This window comes from Somniosus microcephalus, chromosome 12 (genome assembly GCF_052327205.1).
Source record: "Somniosus microcephalus isolate GS21.2 chromosome 12, FLI_Smic_1.0, whole genome shotgun sequence".
Classification (NCBI taxonomy): domain Eukaryota; kingdom Metazoa; phylum Chordata; class Chondrichthyes; order Squaliformes; family Somniosidae; genus Somniosus; species Somniosus microcephalus.
In genome coordinates, this window is record NC_140998.1 from 222,874,181 (window position 1) to 222,899,494 (window position 25,314).

Sequence of the window (25,314 nt, forward strand, 5' to 3'; positions counted from 1 at the left end):
AGCAACAATTAAAGACAACCAAAACCCTCTGGACTCCCCAATCACTTGGAAAGAATTGGCCACAGAAACAAAATCTCTCCACCTAAAGAAAGCCTGTGGTCCAGACAACATCAAAAATGAAATGCTCAAGTTCAGCACTATGGAGATGCAGGGTGCTGTACTCAAGTTATTCAACATCATATTACGTTCAGGCTGTTTTCCCGATATCTGGTGCCAAGGACTCATCTCTCCCATATATAAAAGTGGAAACAAATCAGACCCAAATAACTACCGTGGCATCTGTGTCAACAGTTGTCTAGGGAAGTTATTCTGCAGTATTCTAAATAGTAGATTACTGGATTTTCTTAACAAACATAATATCCTTAGAAAAAATCAAATAGGCTTTCTTCCAAAACACCGCACCACCGACCATATCTATACCCTTCACACTCTCATTGAAAAACATATACACCAAACAAAAAATGGGAAAATATTCGCTTGTTTCATTGACTTCAAGAAAGCTTTTGACTCTATTTGGCACGAAGGGCTCTATTACAAACTTCTTCAGTGTGGAATAGGGGGCAAAGTCTATGACCTTATTAAATCGATGTATCTGAAAAATAAATGCGGTGTCAAAATTGGAGACAAACGCACCGGTTTCTTCACCCAGAGAAGAGGCGTCCGGCAGCGCTGCAATTTGAGCCCGACCCTGTTCAACATATACATAAATGAGTTAGCAGACATGCTGGAGCAAAGCGAGTCACCGGGTCTCTGTCTCCTGGATGGGGAAGTGAAATCCCTGTTCTATGCGGACGACCTGGTTCTGCTGTCTCCCACAGAACAGGGATTACAGCAACATTTAGACCTACTCGACAAATACTGCCAAAATTGGGCTCTAACAGTAAATCTAAAGAAAACCAACATCATGATTTTTCAAAAAAGGCCCAGATGTCAGGAAAACAAATACCAGTTTACTCTCAGTGATACCATCATAGGACACACTATGAGCTACACTTACCTTGGCCTAATCATTACAGCATCAGGGAGCTTCAGCATAGCAGTGAATGCACTAAAAGAAAAAGCCCGAAGAGCCCTATATGCAATAAAAAGAAAATTCTACAACATCCAAATCCCAATCAAAATCTGGCTCAAAATATTTGATAGTATAATCCTGCCCATTGCGCTGTATGGTAGTGAAGTATGGGGCCCACTCAATCACCATAGCTACACTAAATGGGAAAAACACACAATAGAAGCCCTACATGCAGAATTTTGCCGAAGCATTCTTCGCACCCAAAGGAAAACACCAACAAATGCATGTAGAGCCGAACTAGGCAGATACCCACTGATAATAAACATCCAAAAACGAGCACTAAACCTTCTAAATCACCTCAAATCTAGCTCCCCAGACACCCTTCATTTTAAAGCCCTCCAGACCCAAGAGCTGAACCCAGAAATGAGTCCCCTGAGTCAGTTGTTACTGAAACTAAGTACTCCTACCCAGCCGGACCCTGACCAGTCCCAGACCAACACTGCTCTCCAAACACCAATCCGAGTGAACCAAATCATTAAACAATGCAAAGAAACCTACCTGGAACATTGGAAAAAAATAACCAAAAGCCAAAGCAGATTAGAATGCTACCGGGCCCTAAAAAGAGAATATAAACTGGCAGACTATCTCTCGACCATCAGAGACACAAAACAGAGACAGACCCTCACCAGGTACAGACTAAGCGACCACCAACTGGCAATTGAAAAAGGAAGATACAAGAAATCCTGGCAACTAAAGAAAATAGAATATGTGATCACTGTCTGGCCGGCGAGGTTGAGACAGAGGTGCACTTCCTCCTAAAATGCAAAAAATTCAACAAAACAAGAAACATATATTTTGACAAGCTCAGCCTTACAACCCCAGATTTCAAGGAATTGGATGACCTGTCAAAATTAAGAATAGTCCTGGGGGAAGGAGACAGACCATATCTTGGTGCCCTATATGTAACAACATGTCACAGCCTGAGGAACAGTGAGTGACTAACGAGCACACCCATAGCATATATACTCTAAAAATGTTTAAATCAATACCGAATGTACCCAACGACTGTTTAAATTAATACTGAATGTACCCAACGAGGGTCAACGACTGTTTAAATTAATATTGTCTGTACCCAACGAAGGTCAAAATTGTTTGACACCTACAGAATGTTGGAAACCTGTACTTTTTTGTTATGTAAGCTTTGGCAACATGGTTCCCTGTAAACTTTCATGCCAATAAAGCATTTGAATTTGAAAATTTGAATTTGAGAGAGAGACAGACAGAGAGAGAGAGAGAGAGAGAGACAGAGAGAGAGAGAGAGAGAGACAGAGAGACCCAATCACTTGGAAAGAATTGGCCACAAAAACAAAATCTCTCCACCTAAAGAAAGCCTGTGGTCCAGACAACATCAAAAATGAAATGCTCAAGTTCAGCACTATGGAGATGCAGGGTGCTGTACTCAAGTTATTCAACATCATATTACGTTCAGGCTGTTTTCCCGATATCTGGTGCCAAGGACTCATCTCTCCCATATATAAAAGTGGAAACAAATCAGACCCAAATAACTACCGTGGCATCTGTGTCAACAGTTGTCTAGGGAAGTTATTCTGCAGTATTCTAAATAGTAGATTACTGGATTTTCTTAACAAACATAATATCCTTAGAAAAAATCAAATAGGCTTTCTTCCAAATCACTGCACCACCGACCATATCTATACCCTTCACACTCTCATTGGAAAACATATACACCAAACAAAAAATGGGAAAATATTCGCTTGTTTCATTGACTTCAAGAAAGCTTTTGACTCTATTTGGCACGAAGGGCTCTATTACAAACTTCTTCAGTGTGGAATAGGGGGCAAAGTCTATGACCTTATTAAATCGATGTATCTGAAAAACAAATGCGGGGTCAAAATTGGAGACAAACGCACCGGTTTCTTCACCCAGAGAAGAGGCGTCCGGCAGGGTTGCAATTTGAGTCCGACCCTGTTCAACATATACATAAATAAGTTAGTAGACATGCTGGAGCAAAGCGAGTCACCGGGTCTCTGTCTCCTGGATGGGGAAGTGAAATCCCTGTTCTATGCAGACGACCTGGTTCTGCTGTCTCCCACAGAACAGGGATTACAGCAAAATTTAGACCTACTCGACAAATACTGCCAAAATTGGGCCCTGACAGTAAATCTAAAGAAAACCAACATCATGATTTTTCAAAAAAGGCCCAGATGTCAGGAAAACAAATACCAGTTTACTCTCAGTGATACCATCATAGGACACACTATGAGCTACACTTACCTTGGTCTAACCATTACAGCATCAGGGAGCTTCAGCATAGCAGTGAATGCACTAAAAGAAAAAGCCCGAAGAGCCCGATATGCAATAAAAAGAAAACTCTACAACATCCAAATTCCAATCAAAATCTGGCTCAAAATATTTGATAGTATAATCCTGCCCATTGCGCTGTATGGTAGTGAAGTATGGGGCCCACTCAATCACCATAGCTACGCTAAATGGGAAAAACACACAATAGAAGCCCTACATGCAGAATTTTGCCGAAGCATTCTTCGCACCCAAAGGAAAACACCAACAAATGCATGTAGAGCCGAACTAGGCAGATACCCACTGATAATAAACATCCAAAAACGAGCACTAAACTTTCTAAATCACCTCAAATCTAGTTCCCCAGACACCCTTCATTTTAAAGCCCTCCAGACCCAAGAGCTGAACCCAGAAATGAGTCCCCTGAGCCAGCTGCTACTGAAACTAAGTACTCCTACCCAGCCAGACCCTGACCAGTCCCAGACCAACACTGCTCTCCAAACACCAATCCGAGTGAACCAAATCATTAAACAATGCAAAGAAACCTACCTGGAACATTGGAACAAAATAACCAAAAGCCAAAGCAGATTAGAATGCTACCGGGCCCTAAAAAGAGAATATAAACTGGCAGACTATCTCTTGACCATCAGAGACACAAAACAGAGACAGACCCCCACCAGATACAGACTAAGCGACCACCAACTGGCAATTGAAAAAGGAAGATACAAGAAATCCTGGCAACCTAAAGAAAATAGAATATGTGATCACTGTCTGGCTGGCGAGGTTGAGACAGAGGTGCACTTCCTCCTAAAATGCAAAAAATTCAACAAAACAAGAAACATATATTTTGAAAAGCTCAGCCTTACAACCCCAGATTTCAAAGAATTGGATGACCTGTCAAAATTAAGAATAGTCCTGGGGGAAGGAGACAGACCATATCTTGGTGCCCAATATGTAACAACATGTCACAGCCTGAGGAACAGTGAGTGACTAACGAGCACACCCATAGCATATATACTCTAAAAATGTTTAAATCAATACCGAATGTACCCAACGACTGTTTAATTTAATACTGAATGTACCCAACAAGGGTCAACGACTGTTTAAATTAATACTGTCTGTACCCAACGAAGGTCAAAATTGTTTGACACCTACAGAATGTTGGAAAACTGTACTTTTTGTTATGTAAGCTTTGGCAATATGGTTCCCTGTAAACTTTCATGCCAATAAAGCATTTGAATTTGAATTTGATTTGATTTGACAGAGAGAGACAGAGAGAGAGAGACAGAGAGAGACAGAGAGAGAGAGAGTCAGAGACAGAGAGAGAGAGAGAGAGAGAGACAGAGAGAGACAGAGAGAGAGAGAGACAGAGACAGAGACAGAGAGAGAGACAGAGAGAGAGAGAGAGAGAGACCCCCCACACAGAGAGAGACCGCTGACCCTAGGCCTCACCTTCATGTTGAGGAAGTCGGACAGCTGGTAGTTGCGCAGTTGGATGAAGAATTGGACGAGACTCAGGTTGCCGTCCTGGACACACTGGTGGAGGACGGTCATACTGTTCTTCACATCCTGTGCAACACAATGTCAAGGATCAATGCTGCTCCATCTCCACAGCGTCAACGCACCCTCCCGGCACTGCAGAGGGGAGGGGGATCGAGTGGGGGGCGTGCCCTAATCCAGTCTGACACTCCAAGTGCAGTACCGAGGGCATGCCGCACTGTCGGAGGGGGCAGTACCGAGGGCGTGCCACACTGTTGGAGTGGCAGTACTGAGGGAGAGCTGCACTGTCGGAGGGGCAGTACTGAGGGAGTACCGCACTGTCGGAGTGGCAGTACTGAGGGAGAGCTGCACTGTCGGAGGGGCAGTACTGAGGGAATGCCACACTGCCAGAGGGGCAGTACTGATGGAGCGCCGCACTGTCAGAGGGGCAGTACTGAGGCAGTGCCGCACTGTCGGAGTGGCAATACTGAGGGAGCGCTACACTGTCGGAGGGGCAGTACTGAGGGAGCGCCGCACTGTCGGAGGGGCAGTACTGAGGGAGCGCCGCACTGTCGGTGGGGCAGTACTGAGGGAGTGCTGCACTGTCGGAGTGGCAGTACTGAGGGAGCACCGCACTGTCGGAGGGGCAGTACTGAGGGAGCACCGCACTGTTGGAGGGACAGTACTGAGGGAGTGCCGCACTGTCAGAGGGGCAGTACTGAGGGAGCGCCGCACTGCCGGAGGGGCAGTACTGAGGGAGCGCCGCACTGTCGGAGGTTCAGTACTAAGGGAGCGCCGCACTGTCGGAGGGGCAGTACTGAGGGAATGCCGCCTTGTCGGAGGGGCAGTACTGAGGGAGCGCCGCACTGTCGGAGGGGCAGTACTGAGGGAGCGCCGCACTGTCGGAGGGGCAGTACTGAGGGAGCGCCGCACTGCCGGAGGGGCAGTAGTGAGGGAGAGCTACACTGTCGGAGGGCAGTACTTAGGGAGTGCTGCACTGCTGGAGGGGCAGTACTGAGGGAGCACCGCACTGTCGGAGGGACAGTACTGAAGGAGCGCCGCACTGTCGGAGGGGCAGTACTGAGGGAGCGCCGCACTGTCGGAGGGGCAGTACTGAGGGAGCGCCGCACTGTCGGAGGGGCAGTACTGAGGGAGAGCTGCACTGTCGGAGGGGCAGTACTGAGGGAGCGCCGCACTGTCGGAGGGGCAGTACTGAGGGAGGCCGCACTGTTGGAGGGGCAGTACTGAGGGAGAGCTGCACTGTCGGAGGGGCAGTACTGAGGGAGTGCTGCACTGTCGGAGGGGCAGTACTGAGGGAGGCCGCACTGTCGGAGGGGCAGTACTGAGGGAGCGCCGCACTGTCGGAGGGGCAGTACTGAGGGAGAGCTGCACTGTCGGAGGGGCAGTACTGAGGGAGCGCCGCACTGTCGGAGGGGCAGTACTGAGGGAGGCCGCACTGTCGGAGGGGCAGTACTGAGGGAGAGCTGCACTGTCGGAGGGGCAGTACTGAGGGAGTGCTGCACTGTCGGAGGGGCAGTACTGAGGGAGCGCCGCACTGCCAGAGGGGCAGTACTGAGGGAATGCCGCACTGCCGGAGGGGCAGTACTTAGGGAGTGCTGCACTGCTGGAGGGGCAGTACTGAGGGAGCGCCGCACTGCCGGAGGGGCAGTACTGAGGGAATGCCGCACTGCCAGAGGGGCAGTACTGAGGGAGCGCTACACTGTCGGAGGGGCAGTACTTAGGGAGTGCTGCACTGCTGGAGGGGCAGTACTGAGGGAGCGCCGCACTGTCGGAGGGGCAGTACTGAGGGAGCGCAGCACTGTCGGAGGGGCAGTACTGAGGGAGTGCCGCACTGTCGGAGGGGCAGTACTGAGGGAGCGCCGCACTGTCGGAGGGGCAGTACTGAGGGAGCGCCGCACTGTCGGAGGGGCAGTACTGAGGGAGTGCCGCACTGTCAAAGGGGCAGTACTGAGGGAGTACTGCACTGTCGGAGGGGCAGTACTGAGGAGCGCTGCACTGTCGGAGGGGCAGTTCTGAGGGAGCGCCGCACTGTCGGAGGGGCAGTACTGAGGGAAGACTGCACTGTCGGAGAGATGGTACTGAGGGAGCGCCGCACTGTCGGAGGGTCAGTCCTGAGGGAGCGCCGCACTGTCGGAGGGGCAGTACTGAGGGAGCGCCGCACTGTCGGAGGGGCAGTACTGAGGGAGCGCCGCACTGTCGGAGGGTCAGTACTGAGGGAGCGCCGCACTGTCGGAGGGGCAGTACTGAGGGAGCGCCGCACTGTCGGAGGGGCAGTACTGAGGGAGGCCACACTGTCGGAGGGGCAGTACTGAGGGAGCACTGCACTGTCGGAGGGGCAGTACTGAGGGAGCGCCGCACTGTTGGAGGGTCTGTACTGAGGGAGCGCCGCACTGTCGGAGGGGCAGTACTGAGGGAGTGCCGCACTGTCGGAGGGTCAGTACTGAGGGAGCGCCGCACTGTCGGAGGGGCCGTCTTTCAGATGAGACGATAAACCAAGGCCCCGTCTGCCCTCTCAGGTGGATGTAAACCTTCCCGCGGGTAATATTTCGAAGAAGAGCAGGGGGAGTTCTCCCCGGTGTCCTGGGGCCAATATTTATCCCTCTACCAACATTGCTCCCATACAATTACCTGGGTGAAGACGGAGGCTCCCATGTTGAGTAGGATTGTGATGCACTGCAGCTTGTCCTGGGCCTGGGTTTGTAGCTCACTGGAAACTGCTCCCGTGATGCTCAGAGCCTCACTCTGCTTCCTCATTGTGGAATTGTGAGACTTGACAGCACAGTGAAGTGCAGTCAGACCTGAGGATGAATGAGAAATGAGAAGTCGCCAACCTTCACTGCCTCTCCTCCCTCACTCAGTGACCACCAGCAACACACCGAATCACAGGCACAGACTCGCGTCCCATCACCGTGCGGGGGAATCGCAGACACAGACTCGCGTCCCGTCACCGTGCGGGGGAATCGCAGGCACAGACTCGCGTCCCATCACCGTGCGGGGGAATCGCAGGCACAGACTCGCGTCCCAACACCGTGCGGGGGAATCACAGACACAGACCCGCGTCCCATCACCGTGCGGGGGAATCGCAGACACAGACCCGCGTCCCATCACCGTGCGGGGGAATCGCAGATACAGACCCGCGTCCCATCACCGTGCGGGGGAATCGCAGACACAGACCCCCGTCCCATCACCGTGCGGGGGAATCGCAGACACAGAATCGCGTCCCATCACCGTGCGGGGGAATCGCAGACACAGACCCGCGTCCCATCACCGTGCGGGGGAATCGCAGACACAGGCCCGCGTCCCGTCACCGTGCGGGGGAATCGCAGACACAGACCCGCCTCCCATCACCGTGCGGGGGAATCGCAGACACAGACCCGCGTCCCATCACCGTGCGGGGGAATCGCAGACACAGACCCGCGTCCCATCACCGTGCGGGGGAATCACAGACACAGACCCGCGTCCCATCACCGTGCGGGGGAATCGCAGACACAGGCCCGCGTCCCGTCACCGTGCGGGGGAATCGCAGACACAGACCCGCGTCCCATCACCGTGCGGGGGAATCGCAGACACAGACCCGCGTCCCATCACCGTGCGGGGGAATCGCAGACACAGACCCGCGTCCCATCACCGTGCGGGGGAATCGCAGACACAGACCCGCGTCCCATCACGGTGCGGGGGAATCACAGACACAGACTCGCGTCCCATCACCGTGCGGGGGAATCACAGACACAGACCCGCGTCCCATCACCGTGCGGGGGAATCACAGACACAGACCCGCGTCCCATCACGGTGCGGGGGAATCGCAGACACAGAATCGCGTCCCATCACCGTGCGGGGGGATCACAGACACAGACCCGCGTCCCATCACCGTGCGGGGGAATCACAGACACAGACCCACGTCCCATCACCGTGCGGGGGAATCGCAGACACAGACCCGCGTCCCGTCACCGTGCGGGGGAATCGCAGACACAGACCCCCGTCCCATCACCGTGCGGGGGAATCACAGACACAGACCCGCGTCCCATCACGGTGCGGGGGAATCACAGACACAGACCCGCGTCCCATCACCGTGCGGGGGAATCGCAGACACAGAATCGCGTCCCGTCACCGTGCGGGGGAATCGCAGACACAGACCCGCGTCCCATCACCGTGCGGGGGAATCGCAGACACAGAATCGCGTCCCGTCACCGTGCGGGGGAATCGCAGACACAGACCCGCTTCCCATCACCGTGCGGGGGAATCGCAGATACAGACCCGCGTCCCATCACCGTGCGGGGGAATCGCAGACACAGACCCGCTTCCCATCACCGTGCGGGGGAATCGCAGACACAGACCCGCGTCCCATCACCGTGCGGGGGAATCGCAGACACAGACCCGCGTCCCGTCACCGTGTGGGGGAATCGCAGACACAGACCCGCGTCCCATCACCGTGCGGGGAAATCGCAGACACAGACCCGCGTCCCATCACCGTGCGGGGGAATCACAGACACAGACCCGCGTCCCATCACCGTGCGGGGGAATCGCAGATACAGACCCGCCTCCCATCACCGTGCGGGGAATCACAGACAGAGACCCGTGTCCCATCACCGTGTGGGGGAATCGCAGACACAGACCCGCGTCCCATCACCGTGCGGGGGAATCGCAGACACAGACCCGCGTCCCATCACCGTGCGGGGAATCACAGACACAGACCCGCGTCCCATCACCGTGCGGGGGAATCAGACACAGACCCGCGTCCCATCACCGTGCGGGGGAATCGCAGATACAGACCCGCGTCCCATCACCGTGCGGGGGAATCGCAGACACAGACCTGCGTCCCATCACCGTGCGGGGAATCACAGACACAGACCCGCGTCCCATCACCGTGCGGGGGAATCACAGACAGAGACCCGCGTCCCATCACCGTGCGGGGGAATCACAGACACAGACCCGCGTCCCATCACCGTGCGGGGGAATCGCAGACACAGACCCGCGTCCCATCACCGTGCGGGGGAATCACAGACACAGACCCGCGTCCCATCACGGTGCGGGGGATTCGCAGACACAGACCCGCGTCCCATCACCGTGCGGGGAATCACAGACACAGACCCGCGTCCCATCACGGTGCGGGGGAATCGCAGACACAGACCCGCGTCCCATCACCGTGCGGGGGAATCGCAGACACAGACCCGCGTCCCATCACTGTGCGGGGGAATCACAGACACAGACCCGCGTCCCATCACCGTGCGGGGGAATCACAGACACAGACCCTCGTCCCATCACCGTGCGGGGGATTCGCAGACACAGACCCGCGTCCCATCACCGTGCGGGGGAATCACAGACACAGACCCGCGTCCCATCACGTAGATAGGGAGGGAGTGAGGGAAGGAGAGCGGCAGCGAGCGAGGGATATATGGAGGGAGAGTGTGCCTGCGGGTTCTCTCACTTATTGCATGTAACACCAGAGCAACACACGGGAGCTAAAAACAGAAACTCACCTTCGAAGTTCCGAGCCTCAACATTCACCGTGACTCCCGTCCAGAGGACAGCCTATGAGAGACGACAACTTTAGTAAAGCTCCCTCGACCCCATCAAACACTCCCAGGGCAGGTACAGCACGGGTTAGATACAGAGTTAAGCTCACTCTACACTGTCCCATCAAACACTCCCAGGGCAGGTACAGCACGGGTTAGATACAGAGTAAAGCTCCCTCTACACTGTCCCATCAAACACTCCCAGGGCAGGTACAGCACGGGGTTAGATACAGAGTAAAGCTCCCTCTACACTGCCCCATCAAACACTCCCAATGCAGGTACAGCACGGGGTTAGATACAGAGTAAAGCTCCCTCTACACTGTCCCATCAAACACTCCCAGGGCAGGTACAGCACGGGTTAGATGCAGAGTAAAGCTCCCTCTACACTGTCCCATCAAACACTCCCAGGGCAGGTACAGCACGGGTTAGATACAGAGTAAAGCTCCCTCTACACTGTCCCATCAAACACTCCCAGGGCAGGTACAGCACGGGGTTAGATACAGAGTAAAGCTCCCTCTACACTGTCCCATCAAACACTCCCAGGGCAGGTACAGCACGGGGTTAGATACAGAGTAAAGCTCCCTCTACACTGTCCCATCAAACACTCCCAGGGCAGTGACAGCACGGGTTAGATAGAGAGTAAAGCTCCCTCTGCACTGTCCCATCAAACACTCCCAGGGCAGGTACAGCATGGGTTAGATACAGAGTAAAGCTCCCTCTACACTGTCCCATCAAACACTCCCAGGGCGGGTACAGCACGGGTTAGATAAAGAGTAAAGCTCCCTCGACCCCGTCAAATACTCCCAGGGCAGGTACAGCACGGGTTAGATACAGAGTAAAGCTCCCACTACACTGTCCCATCAAACACTCCCAGGGCAGGTACAGCACGGGTTAGATAAAGAGTAAAGCTCCCTCGACCCCGTCAAATACTCCCAGGGCAGGTACAGCACGGGTTAGATACAGAGTAAAGCTCCCTCTACACTGTCCCATCAAACACTCCCAGGGCAGGTACAGCACGGGTTAGATACAGAGTAAAGCTCCCTCTACACTGTCCCATCAAACACTCCCAGGGCAGGTACAGCACGGGGTTAGATACAGAGTAAAGCTCCCTCTACACTGCCCCATCAAACACTCCCAGGGCAGGTACAGCACACGGTTAGATGCAGAGTAATGCTCCCTCTACACTGCCCCATCAAACACTCCCAGGGCAGGTACAGCACGGGGTTAGATACAGAGTAAAGCTCCCTCTACACTGTCCCATCAAACACTCCCAGTGCAGGTACAGCATGGGTTAGATGCAGAGTAAAGCTCCCTCCACCCCATCAAATATTCCCAGGGCAGGTACAGCACGGGTTAGATACAGAGTAAAGCTCCATATACACTGTCCCATCAAACACTCCCAGGGCAGGTACAGCACAGGGTTAGATACAGAGTCAAGCTCCCTCTACACTGTCCCATCAAACACTCCCAGGGCAGGTACAGCACGGGTTAGATACAGAGTAAAGCTCCCTCTACACTGTCCCATCAAACACTCTCAGGGCAGGTACAGTACGGAGTTAGATACAGAGTAAAGCTCCCTCTACACTGTCCCATCAAACACTCCCAGGGCAGGTACAGCACGGGTTAGATACAGAGTAAAGCTCCCTCTACACTGTCCCATCAAACACTCCCAGGGCAGGTACAGCACGGGTTAGCTACAGAGTAAAGCTCCCTCTACACTGTCCCATGAAACACTCCCAGGGCAGGTACAGCACGGGGTTAGATACAGAGTAAAGCTCCCTCTACACTGTCCCATCAAACATTTCAGGGCAGGTACAGCACGGGTTAGATACAGAGTAAAGCTCCCTCTACACTGTCCCACCAAACACTCCCAGGGCAGGTAAAGCACGGGTTAGATACAGAGTAAATCTCCCTCTACACTGTCCCATCAAACACTCCCAGGGCAGGTACAGCACGGGTTAGATACAGAGTAAAGCACCCTCTACACTGTCCCATCAAACACTCCCAGGGCAGTGACAGCACGGGTTAGATACAGAGTAAAGCTCCCTCTACACTGTCCCATCAAACACTCCCAGGGCAGGTAAAGCACGGGTTAGATACAGAGTAAAGCTCCCTCTACACTGTCCCATCAAACACTCCCAGGGCAGGTACAGCATGGGGTTAGATACAGAGTAAAGCTCCCTCTACACTGTCCCATCAAACACTCCCAGGGCAGGTACAGCACGGGGTTAGATACAGAGTAAAGCGCCCTCTACACTGTCCCATCAATCACTCCCAGGGCAGGTACAGCACGGGTTAGATACAGAGTAAAGCTCCCTCTACACTGTCCCATCAAACACTCCCAGGGCAGGTACAGCACGGGTTAGATACAGAGTAAATCTCCCTCTACACTGTCCCATCAAACACTCCCAGGGCAGGTGCAGCATAGGTTAGATACAGAGCAATGTTTGAAGGGTTGATTTAACGGGGTTTCCCGCCTCACTAACCGCCTGCTGCCCACATACCTGTAGAATTCCTGGATACCCGTAGGTCGCTGCGAGGTGAAGGGCCGTTTGTCCTTTGAAATCCGCGGCCTTAATGTCAGATCCGAGCTCGATCAGGTCGGACACAACTTCTGACTGATTCGCTGTCACAGCAACCAGGAGAGGGGTCTAGGAAAGTTCGGCAAAAGACATGGAACATTAAGCTCGTACATAATGCACCCCACCCATCACAGGACCCTCAACCCCATCATAGACCCAACCCCACCCATCCCTGGACCCTCAACCCCATCATAGACCCAATCCCACCCATCACAGGACCCACAACCCCATCATAGACCCAATCCCACCCATCACAGGACCCTCAACCCCATCATAGACCCAACCCCACCCATCCCTGGACCCTCAACCCCATCATAGACCCCAACCCCACCATCCCAGGACCCTCAACCCCATCATAGACCCCACCCCACCCTTCACAGGACCCTCAACCCCATCATAGACCCAATCCCACCCATCACAGGACCCTCAACCCCATCATAGACCCCAAACCCACCCTTCACAGGACCCTCAACCCCATCATAGACCCCAACCCCACCATCCCTGGACCCTCAACCCCATCATAGACCCAATCCCACCCATCACAGGACCCACAACCCCATCATAGACCCAACCCCACCCATCACAGGACCCTCAGCCCCATCATAGACCCCAACTCCACCCATCACAGGACCCTCAACCCCATCATAGACCCCAACCCCACCCATCCCTGGACCCTCAGCCCCATCATAGACCCAACCCCACCATCCCTGGACCCTCAACCCCATCATAGACCCCACCCCACCCATCACAGGACTCTCAACCCCATCATAGACCCAATCCCACCCATCGCTGGACCCTCAACCCCATCATAGACCCCAACCCCACCATCCCTGGACCCTCAACCCCATCATAGACCCCACCCCACCCATCACAGGACTCTCAACCCCATCATAGACCCAATCCCACCCATCGCTGGACCCTCAGCCCCATCATAGACCCCAACCCCACCCATCCCTGGACCCTCAACCCCATCATAGACCCCACCCCACCCATCACAGGACTCTCAACCCCATCATAGACCCAATCCCACCCATCGCTGGACCCTCAGCCCCATCATAGACCCCAACCCCACCCATCCCTGGACCCTCAACCCCATCATAGACCCCAACCCCACCCATCACAGGACCCTCAGCCCCATCATAGACCCCAACCCACCCATCACAGGACCCTCAACCCCATCATAGACCCCAACCCCATCATCCCAGGACCCTCAACCCCATCATAGACCCCAACCCCACCATCCCAGGACCCTCAACCCCATCATAGACCCCACCCCACCATCCCAGGACCCTCAACCCCATCATAGACCCCAACCCCATCATCCCAGAACTCTCAACCCCATCATAGACCCCAACCCCACCCATCCCTGGACCCTCAACCTCATCATAGACCCCAACTCCACCCATCCCTGGACCCTCAACCCCATCATAGACCCCACCCCACCCATCCCTGGACCCTCAACCCCATCATAGACCCCAACCCCATCATCCCTGGACCCTCAACCCCATCATAGACCCCACCCCACCCATCACAGGACTCTCAACCCCATCATAGACCCCAACCCCACCCATCTCTGGACCCTCAACCCCATCATAGACCCCAACCCCACCATCCCTGGACCCTCAACCCCATCATAAACCCCAACCCCACCCATCCCTGGACCCTCAACCCCATCATAAACCCCAACCCCACCCATCTCTGGACCCTCAACCCCATCATAGACCCCAACCCCACCATCCCTGGACCCTCAACCCCATCATAGACCCCAACCCCACCATCCCTGGACCCTCAACCCCATCATAGACCCCAACCCCACCCATCACAGGACCCACAACCCCATCATAGACCCAATCCCACCATCCCTGGACCCTCAACCCCATCATAAGCCCCAACCCCACCCATCCCTGGACCCTCAACCGCATCATAGACCCCAACCCCACCCATCCCAGGACCCTCAACCCATTCACAGACCCAATCCCACCACCCCTGGACACTCAACCTCTTCACAGGCCCAATCCCACCATCCCAGGACCCTCAACCCATTCACAGACCCAATCCCACCACCCCTGGACACTCAACACCATCATCGACCCAATCCGACGATCCCAGGACCCTCAACCCCATCATAGACCCAATCCCACCATCCCAGGAGCCTCAACCCATTCACAGGCCCAATCCCACCATCCCAGGACCCTCAACCCCTTCACAGACCCAATCCCACCCATCCCTGGACCCTCAACCCCTTCACAGTCCCAATCCCACCATCCCAGGACCCTCAACCCCTTCACAGACCCAATCCCACCCACCCCTGGACCCTCAACCCCTTCACAGTCCCAATCCCACCATCCCAGGAGCCTCAACCCATTCACAGACCCAATCCCACCCATCCCTGGACCCTCAACCCCATCATCGACCCAATCCCACCATCACAGGACCCTCAACCCATTTACAGGCCCAATCCCACCCATCCCTGGACACTCAACCCCATCATAAACCCAATCCCATGATCCCAGGACTCTCAAACCCATCATAAACCCCAACCCAACCCATTCCTGGACCCTCAACCCCATCACAGACCCCAACCCCACCCATCCCTGGACCCTCAACCCCATCATAGACCCAATCCCATGATCCCAGGGCCCTCAACCCCATCACAGACCCAATCACACCCATCCCTGGACACTCAACCCCATCATAAACCCAATCCCATGATCCCAGGACTCTCAAACCCATCATAAACCCTAACCCAACCCATCCCTGGACACTCAACCTCTTCACAAACCCAATCCCACCATCCCAGGACCCTCAACCTTTTCACAGACCCAATCCCACCATCCCTGGACCCTCAACACCATCATCGACCCAATCCCACCATCCCTGGACCCTCAACCCCATCATAGACCCAATCCCACCATCCCAGGACCCTCAGCCCCATCATAGACCCAATCCCACCATCCCAGGACCCTCAGCCCCATCATAGACCCAATCCCACCATCCCAGGACCCTCAGCCCCATCATAGACCCAATCCCACCCATCCCAGGACCCTCAACCTTTTCACAGACGCAATCCCACCATCCCTGGACCCTCAACCCCATCATAGACCCAATCCCACCATCCCTGGACCCTCAGCCTCTTCACAGACCTAATCCCACCCATCCCAGGACCCTCAACCTTTTCACAGACCCAATCCCACCATCCCAGGACCCTCAACCTTTTCACAGACCCAATCCCACCCATCCCAGGACCCTCAGCCCCGCCATAGACCCAATCCCACCCATCCCAGGACCCTCAACCCCATCATAGACCCCAACCCAACCCATCCCTGGACCCTCAGCCCCGTCATCGACCCAATCCCACCATCCCTGGACCCTCAGCCTCTTCACAGACCCAATCCCACCCATCCCAGGACCCTCAGCCCCATCATCGACCCAATCCCACCATCCCTGGACCCTCAGCCCCGTCATCGACCCAATCCCACCATCCCTGGACCCTCAGCCTCTTCACAGACCCAATCCCACCATCCCTGGACCCTGAGCCTCTTCACAGACGCAATCCCACCCAGCCCAGGACCCTCAACCCCAGGACCACACTCCACTCCAGCTCTCACAATTTGAGTTAAATATTCCGCTCAGATCAATAGCCCTGCCCGAAACCCTCTGTCCAGTATTTAACTCCTGGATCTGGTCCCCTCCCTCAGTCCCTCCAATGGAAACGGTCCATTCTTGGGTTCACTGACCATCACTTGGAACCTGACTGTCTGTCTGAGCTCCCGGACCACAGCATGTTGAAGGTTTGGGTTTCGGGATTGGTATTGGGGATTTACCTATCGCCCATGCATTATACACCCCAATACACACACTATACACCGCCCCTCACTCACAACCACTCCCTCTCCCGTCCCTCCCCTCCTCTCCCTCTCTCTCCCCTCCTTCCCCTACCCTTCCTTACACTCCCCATTCCTCTCCTCCTCTTCCTCTCTCCCCATCCCTTCCCTCCCTCCTCTCATCAGCTCCCTCTACCCCACACGCCCAGATAATGTCTTTGCCTCTCAGACGAGCTTCAACGGCTCGTGTCTGGGTCCTGTCTGCCCAGAGGCCTGTGTCTGGGTCCTGTCTGCCCAGAGGCCTGTGTCTGGGTCCTGTCTGCCCAGAGGCCTGTGTCTGGGTCCTGTCTGCCCAGAGGCCTGTGTCTGGGTCCTGTCTGCCCAGGGGCCTGTGTCTGGGTCCTGTCTGCCCAGGAGCCTGTGTCTGGGTCCAGTCTGCCCAGGGGTCTGTGTCTGGGTCCTGTCTGCCCAGGGGCCTGTGTCTGGGTCCTGTCTGCCCAGGAGCCTGTGTCTGGGTCCTGTCTGCCCAGGAGCCTGTGTCTGGGTCCTGTCTGCCCAGGGGCCTGTGTCTGGGTCCTGTCTGCCCAGGGGTCTGTGTCTGGGTCCTGTCTGCCCAGGGGCCTGTGTCTGGGTCCAGTCTGCCCAGGGGTCTGTGTCTGGGAACTGTCTGCCCAGGAGCCTGTGTCTGGGTCCTGTCTGCCCAGGAGCCTGTGTCTGGGTCCTGTCTGCCCAGGGGTCTGTGTCTGGGTCCTGTCTGCCCAGGGGCCTGTGTCTGGGTCCTGTCTGCCCAGGGGCCTGTGTCTGGGTCCTGTCTGCCCAGGGGTCTGTGTCTGGGTCCAGTCTGCCCAGGGGCCTGTGTCTGGGTCCAGTCTGCCCAGGGGTCTGTGTCTGGGTCCAGTCTGCCCAGGGGTCTGTGTCTGGGTCCTGTCTGCCCAGGGGTCTGTGTCTGTGTCCTGTCTGCCCAGGGGTCTGTGTCTGGGTCCAGTCTGCCCAGGGGTCTGTGTCTGGGTCCTGTCTGCCCAGGGGCCTGTGTCTGGGTCCTGTCTGCCCAGGGGCCTGTGTCTGGGTCCTGTCTGCCCAGGGGCCTGTGTCTGGGTCCTGTCTGCCCAGGGGCCTGTGTCTGTGTCCTGTCTGCCCAGGGGCCTGTGTCTGGGTCCTGTCTGCCCAGGGGCCTGTGTCTGGGTCCTGTCTGCCCAGGGGCCTGTGTCTGTGTCCTGTCTGCCCAGGGGCCTGTGTCTGGGTCCTGTCTGCCCAGGAGCCTGTGTCTGGGTCCTGTCTGCCCAGGGGTCTGTGTCTGGGTCCTGTCTGCCCAGGGGCCTGTGTCTGGGTCCAGTCTGCCCAGGGGCCTGTGTCTGGGTCCAGTCTGCCCAGGAGCCTGTGTCTGGGTCCTGTCTGCCCAGGGGCCTGTGTCTGGGTCCTGTCTGCCCAGGGGCCTGTGTCTGTGTCCTGTCTGCCCAGGAGCCTGTGTCTGGGTCCTGTCTGCCCAGGGGCCTGTGTCTGGGTCCTGTCTGCCCAGGGGCCTGTGTCTGGGTCCTGTCTGCCCAGGGGCCTGTGTCTGGGTCCTGTCTGCCCAGGGGCCTGTGTCTGGGTCCTGTCTGCCCAGGGGTCTGTGTCTGGGTCCAGTCTGCCCAGGGGCCTGTGTCTGGGTCCTGCCTGCCCAGGAGCCTGTGTCTGGGTCCTGTCTGCCCAGGGGTCTGTGTCTGGGTCCTGTCTGCCCAGGGGTCTGTGTCTGGGTCCTGTCTGCCCAGGGGCCTGTGTCTGGGTCCTGTCTGCCCAGGGGTCTGTGTCTGGGTCCTGTCTGCCCAGGGGTCTGTGTCTGGGTCCTGCCTGCCCAGGGGCCTGTGTCTGGGTCCTGTCTGCCCAGGGGCCTGTGTCTGGGTCCTGTCTGCCCAGGGGCCTGTGTCTGGGTCCTGTCTGCCCAGGGGCCTGTGTCTGGGTCCTGTCTGCCCAGGGGTCTGTGTCTGGGTCCTGTCTGCCCAGGGGCCTGTGTCTGGGTCCTGTCTGCCCAGGGGTCTGTGTCTGTGTCCTGTCTGCCCAGGGGTCTGTGTCTGGGTCCTGTCTGCCCAGGGGCCTGTGTCTGTGTCCTGTCTGCCCAGGGGTCTGTGTCTGGGTCCTGTCTGCCCAGGGGTCTGTGTCTGGATCCTGTCTGCCCAGGGGCCTGTGTCTGGGTCCTGTCTGCCCAGAGGCCTGTGTCTGGGTCCTGTCTGCCCAGGGGCCTGTGTCTGGGTCCTGTCTGCCCAGGGGCCTGTGTCTGGGTCCTGTCTGCCCAGGAGCCTGTGTCTGGGTCCTGTCTGCCCAGGGGCCTGTGTCTGGGTCCTGTCTGCCCAGGGGCCTGTGTCTGGGTCCTGTCTGCCCAGGGGTCTGTGTCTGGGTCCTGTCTGCCCAGGAGTCTGTGTCTGGGTCCTGTCTGCCCAGGGGTCTGTGTCTGGGTCCTGTCTGCCCAGGGGTCTGTGTCTGGGTCCTGTCTGCCCAGAGGCCTGTGTCTGGGTCCTGTCTGCCCAGGGGCCTGTGTCTGGGTCCTGTCTGCCCAGGGGCCTGTGTCTGGGTCCTGTCTGCCCAGGGGCCTGTGTCTGGGTCCTGTCTGCCCAGGAGCCTGTGTCTGGGTCCTGTCTGCCCAGGGGCCTGTGTCTGGGTCCTGTCTGCCCAGGGGTCTGTGTCTGGGTCCTGTCTGCCCAGAGGTCTGTGTCTGGGTCCTGTCTGCACAGAGGCCTGTGTCTGGGTCCTGTCTGCCCAGGGGCCTGTGTCTGTGTCCTGTCTGCCCAGGGCCTGTGTCTGGGTCCAGTCTGCCCAGGGGTCTGTGTCTGGGTCCTGTCTGCCCAGGGGCCTGTGTCTGGGTCCTGTCTGCCCAGGGGTCTGTGTCTGGGTCCTGTCTGCCCAGGGGTCTGTGTCTGGGTCCAGTCTGCCCAGGGGCCTGTGTCTGGGTCCAGTCTGCCCAGGGGCCTGTGTCTGGGTCCAGTCTGCCCAGGGGCCTGTGTCTGGGTCCAGTCTGCCCAGGGGCCTGTGTCTGGGTCCAGTCTGCCCAGGGGTCTGTGTCTGTGTCCTGTCTGCCCAGGGGCCTGTGTCTGGGTCCTGTCTGCCCAGGAGCCTGTGTCTGGGTCCTGTCTGCCCAGGGGCCTGTGTCTGGGTCCAGTCTGCCCAGGGGCCTGTGTCTGGGTCCTGTCTGCCCAGGGGCCTGTGTCTGGGTCCTGTCTGCCCAGGGCCGTGTGTGGGACACTCGCTCTCACCCACCTTCCCCTTGTGCTCCCTCAGCTCCAGGCCCTTCACGTTCCGGATCTGTTCGGCCGCTGCCAATGCAAACTCTCTCATCCCCTTCGCAGCGTAAATGTGCAGAATCCTGGAACGAGAAACAACGGAGGGTGAACAGACCCAGAAACCATCCCAGCCCAGCCCCCGTCTTGCTTGTGTGAGTGAGAGTGTGTGTGAGTGTGTGTGAATGTGTGAGAGTGTGTGTGTGTGTGTGTGTATGTGTGTGTGTGTGAGTGAGTGTGTGAGTGTGCGTGCGTGTGAGTGAGCATGTGAGAGTGTATGAGGGTGTGTGTGAGAGTGTATCAGTGAGTGTGTGTGTGTGTGTGAGTGAGTGTGTGTGTTTGGCGTGTGTGAGTGTGAGTGTGAAGTGAGTGTGTGTGTGAGTGTGAGTGCGTGTGTGTGAGTGTGTGTGCGTGGGTGAGTGTGAGTATGAGTACGTTTGGCATGTGAGTGTGAGTGTGTGTGAGTGTGCCTGGTGTGTGTGTAAGTATGTGAGTGTGTGACTTTGTGAGTGTGAGTGAGTGTTCTTGGTATGTGTGTGTGAGTGTGTGAGTGATTGGAGTGAGTGTGAATGTGAGTGTGTGAGTGAGTGTGAGTGTGTGAGTGTGTTTGGTGTGTGTGTGAGTGAATGTGAGTGAGAGAGTGTGAGAGTCAGTATGAGAGTGTGTGAGTGTGTGTGTCAGAGTGTGTGACAGTGTGTGAGCGTGTGTGTGCATGTGTGAGTGAGTGTGTGAGTGAGTGTGTGTGTGAGTGTGTGAGTGTGTGTGTGTGAGTGTGAGTGAGTGAGAGAGTGTGAGAGTCAGTATGAGAGTGTGTGAGTGTGTGTGTCAGAGTGTGTGACAGTGTGTGAGCGTGTGTGTGCATGTGTGAGTGAGTGTGTGAGTGAGTGTGTGTGTGAGTGTGTGAGTGTGAGTGAGTGTGAGACTGTTTGGCATGTGTGTGTGAGTGAGTGCGAGTGTGAGTGTGTGAGTGAGTGTGAGAGTGTGTGTGAGAGTGTTTGGCGTGTGTGTGTGAGTGAGTGAGAGTGAGTGAGAGTGAGTGTGAAGTGAGTGAGTGTGAGAGTGGGTGTGAGTGTGTTTTGGCGTGTGTGAGTGAGTGTGTGTGCGTGAGTGTGAAGTGAGTGTGAGTGTGAGTGAGTGTGAAGTGAGTGTGTGTGTGTGAGTGTGTGTGAAGTGAGCATGAAGTGAGTGTGAAGTGAGTGTGCAACAAGTGTTTTTGGTGTAAGAATGACTTACGTGTCCCCGTCATCATCCCGTTGCAGTAACTCGTTGATCTCCATGTTGCGGATGGTTCTGCGAGCCTCCTCCAGTCGTGAGGGTATTATGGGCTCTGAGGGTATTATGGGCTGTGAGGGTATTATGGGCTGTGAGGGTATTATGGGCTGTGGAGACGGGGTGGGGTTATAGTATGGGATTGGCTGGGCACAGGCCGGGATGGAGCTGGCTCCCGACAGCGGCCAAGGCTGAAGCTCGGTCTGAGGAGCCTCGAAAGGGCCCGGATCCGCGCCCGGCCTCATCGCCTGGAGTGAAGAAACAGAGTGAGGTCAGAGATACCCACCATCTCCCCATCCCCAAACCCACCGCCCCCCATCCCCAATCCCACCATCTCCCCATCCCCAATCCCACTGCCCCCCATCCCCAATCCCACCATCTCCCCATCCCCAATCCCACCGCCCCCCATCCCCAATCCCACCGCCCCCCATCCCCAATCCCACCATCTCCCCATCCCCAATCCCACCATCTCCCCATCCCCAATCCCACCACCCCCATCCCCAATCCCACCATCTCCCCATCCCCAATCCCACCACCCCCATCCCCAATCCCACCATCTCCCCATCCCCAATCCCACCATCTCCCCATCCCCAATCCCACCACCCCCCCATCCCCAATCCCACCATCTCCCCATCCCAAATCCCACCATCTCCCCATCCCCAATCCCACCGTCTCCCCATCCCCAATCCCACCATCTCCCCATCCCCAGTCCCACCATCTCCCCATCCCCAATCCCACCATCTCCCCATCCCCAATCCCACCATCTCCCCATCCCCAATCCCACCGTCTCCTCATCCCCAATCCCACCGTCTCCTCATCCCCAATCCCACCGTCTCCCCATCCCCAATCCCACCGTCTCCCCATCCCCAATCCCACCATCTCCCCATCCCCAATCCCACCGTCTCCTCATCCCCAATCCCACCGTCTCCTCATCCCCAATCCCAACATCTCCCCATCCCCAATCCCACCATCTCCCCATCCCCAATCCCACCCTCTCCCCATCCCCAATCCCACCGTCTCCCCATCCCCAATCCCACCGTCTCCCCATCCCCAATCCCACCATCTCCCCATCCCCAATCCCACCATCTCCCCATCCCCAATCCCACCGCCCCCCATCCCCAATCCCACCATCTCCCCATCCCCAATCCCACCATCTCCCCATCCCCAATCCCACCGTCTCCCCATCCCCAATCCCACCGTCTCCCCATCCCCAATCCCACCATCTCCCCATCCCCAATCCCACCATCTCCCCATCCCCAATCCCACCGACCCCCATCCCCAATCCCACCATCTCCCCATCCCCAATCCCACCGCCCCCCATCCCCAATCCCACCGCCCCCCATCCCCAATCCCACCATCTCCCCATCCCCAATCCCACCATCTCCCCATCCCCAATCCCACCATCTCCCCATCCCCAATCCCACCGCCCCCCCATCCCCAATCCCACCATCTCCCCATCCCCAATCCCACCGTCTCCCCATCCCCAATCCCACCATCTCCCCATCCCCAATCCCACCGCCCCCCATCCCCAATCCCACCATCTCCCCATCCCCAATCCCACCATCTCCCCATCCCCAATCCCACCATCTCCCCATCCCCAATCCCACCGACCCCCATCCCCAATCCCACCATCTCCTCATCCCCAATCCCACCATCTCCCCATCCCCAATCCCACCGACCCCCATCCCCAATCCCACCATCTCCCCATCCCCAATCCCACCGCCCCCCATCCCCAATCCCACCATCTCCTCATCCCCAATCCCACCATCTCCCCATCCCCAATCCCACCGACCCCCATCCCCAATCCCACCATCTCCTCATCCCCAATCCCACCATCTCCCCATCCCCAATCCCACCGACCCCCATCCCCAATCCCACCATCTCCCCATCCCCAATCCCACCATCTCCCCATCCCCAATCCCACCATCTCCCCATCCCCAATCCCACCGTCTCCCCATCCCCAATCCCACCATCTCCTCATCCCCAATCCCACCATCTCCCCATCCCCAATCCCACCATCTCCCCATCCCCAATCCCACCGCCCCCCATCCCCAATCCCACCGCCCCCCCATCCCCAATCCCACCATCTCCCCATCCCCAATCCCACCATCTCCCCATCCCCAATCCCACCATCTCCCCATCCCCAATCCCACCATCTCCCCATCCCCAATCCCACCGCCCCCCATCCCCAATCCCACCATCTCCCCATCCCCAATCCCACCACCCCCCATCCCCAATCCCACCATCTCCCCATCCCCAATCCCACCGCCCCCATCCCCAATCCCACCATCTCCCCATCCCCAATCCCACCGCCCCCCCATCCCCAATCCCACCGCCCCCCATCCCCAATCCCACCATCTCCCCATCCCCAATCCCACCGCCCCCCATCCCCAATCCCACCATCTCCCCATCCCCAATCCCACCGCCCCCCATCCCCAATCCCACCATCTCCCCATCCCCAATCCCACCATCTCCCCATCCCCAATCCCACCATCTCCCCATCCCCAATCCCACCATCTCCCCATCCCCAATCCCACCATCTCCCCATCCCCAATCCCACCGTCTCCTCATCCCCAATCCCACCGTCTCCTCATCCCCAATCCCACCATCTCCCCATCCCCAATCCCACCGCCCCCCCATCCCCAATCCCACCATCGCCCCATCCCCAATCCCACCGCCCCCCATCCCCAATCCCACCATCTCCCCATCCCCAATCCCACCATCTCCCCATCCCCAATCCCACCATCTCCCCATCCCCAATCCCACCATCTCCCCATCCCCAATCCCACCATCTCCCCATCCCCAATCCCACCGTCTCCTCATCCCCAATCCCACCGTCTCCTCATCCCCAATCCCACCATCTCCCCATCCCCAATCCCACCGCCCCCCCCATCCCCAATCCCACCGTCTCCTCATCCCCAATCCCACTGCCCCCCCATCCCCAAATCCCACCAACTCCCCATCCCCAATCCCACCGCCCCCCCATCCCCAATCCCACCGTCTCCCCATCCCCAATCCCACCGTCTCCTCATCCCCAATCCCACCATCTCCCCATCCCCAATCCCACCGCCCCCCCATCCCCAATCCCACCATCTCCCCATCCTCAATCCCACCATCTCCCCATCCCCAATCCCACCGCCCCCCCATCCCCAATCCCACCATCTCCTCATCCCCAATCCCACCATCTCCCCATCCCCAATCCCACCGTCTCCTCATCCCCAATCCCACTGCCCCCCCATCCCCAAATCCCACCATCTCCCCATCCCCAATCCCACCGCCCCCCCATCCCCAATCCCACCGTCTCCCCATCCCCAATCCCACCGTCTCCTCATCCCCAATCCCACCATCTCCCCATCCCCAATCCCACCGCCCCCCCATCCCCAATCCCACCATCTCCCCATCCTCAATCCCACCATCTCCCCATCCCCAATCCCACCGCCCCCCCATCCCCAATCCCACCATCTCCTCATCCCCAATCCCACCATCTCCCCATCCCAAATCCCACCATCTCCCCATCTCCAATCCCACCATCTCCTCATCCCCAATCCCACCATCTCCCCATCCCAAATCCCACCATCTCCCCATCCCCAATCCCACCGTCTCCCCATCCCCAATCCCACCATCTCCTCATCCCCAATCCCACCATCTCCCCATCCCCAATCCCACCGCCCCACCATCCCCAATCCCACCATCTCCCCATCCCCAATCCCACCGTCTCCCCATCCCCAACCCCACCGCCCCCCATCTCCAATCCCACCATCTCCCCATCCCCAATCCCACCGTCTCCCCAGCCCCAATCCCACCATCTCCCCATCCCCCAATCCCACCGCCCCCATCCCCAATCCCACCTTTCTCCCATATCCCCCAATCCCACCTTCTCCCCAATCTCACCTTCTCCCAAATCTCCCAACACCAATTTCTCCCCAATCCCCCAATCTCACCTTCTCCCCATCCCAGTTTTTCCCCACCCCCACCTTCTCCCGAATCTCCCAATCCCACCTTCTCCCGAATCTCCCAATCCCACCTTCTCCCCAATCACCCAACCCA

General features: G+C 57.2%; 1 protein-coding gene across 1 annotated transcript in view; it reads right to left on the reverse strand.

The window, feature by feature from the left end:
• Positions 1 to 21,509, reverse strand: part of nfkbid (nuclear factor of kappa light polypeptide gene enhancer in B-cells inhibitor, delta) — a 26,925-nt gene extending 5,416 nt beyond the window's left edge. The window contains exons 1-6 of the mRNA XM_086004108.1: positions 21,232 to 21,509; positions 19,979 to 20,084; positions 12,849 to 12,995; positions 10,309 to 10,360; positions 7,460 to 7,629; positions 4,784 to 4,900 (exon numbers count right to left, since the gene is read on the reverse strand). Of these exons, the coding sequence (XP_085860234.1) occupies positions 4,784 to 4,900; positions 7,460 to 7,629; positions 10,309 to 10,360; positions 12,849 to 12,995; positions 19,979 to 20,084; positions 21,232 to 21,275 (636 nt within the window). The 5' untranslated portion in view covers positions 21,276 to 21,509. The remainder of the gene's footprint in view (positions 1 to 4,783; positions 4,901 to 7,459; positions 7,630 to 10,308; positions 10,361 to 12,848; positions 12,996 to 19,978; positions 20,085 to 21,231) is intronic.
• Between the last annotated feature and the right edge of the window lie 3,805 nt (positions 21,510 to 25,314).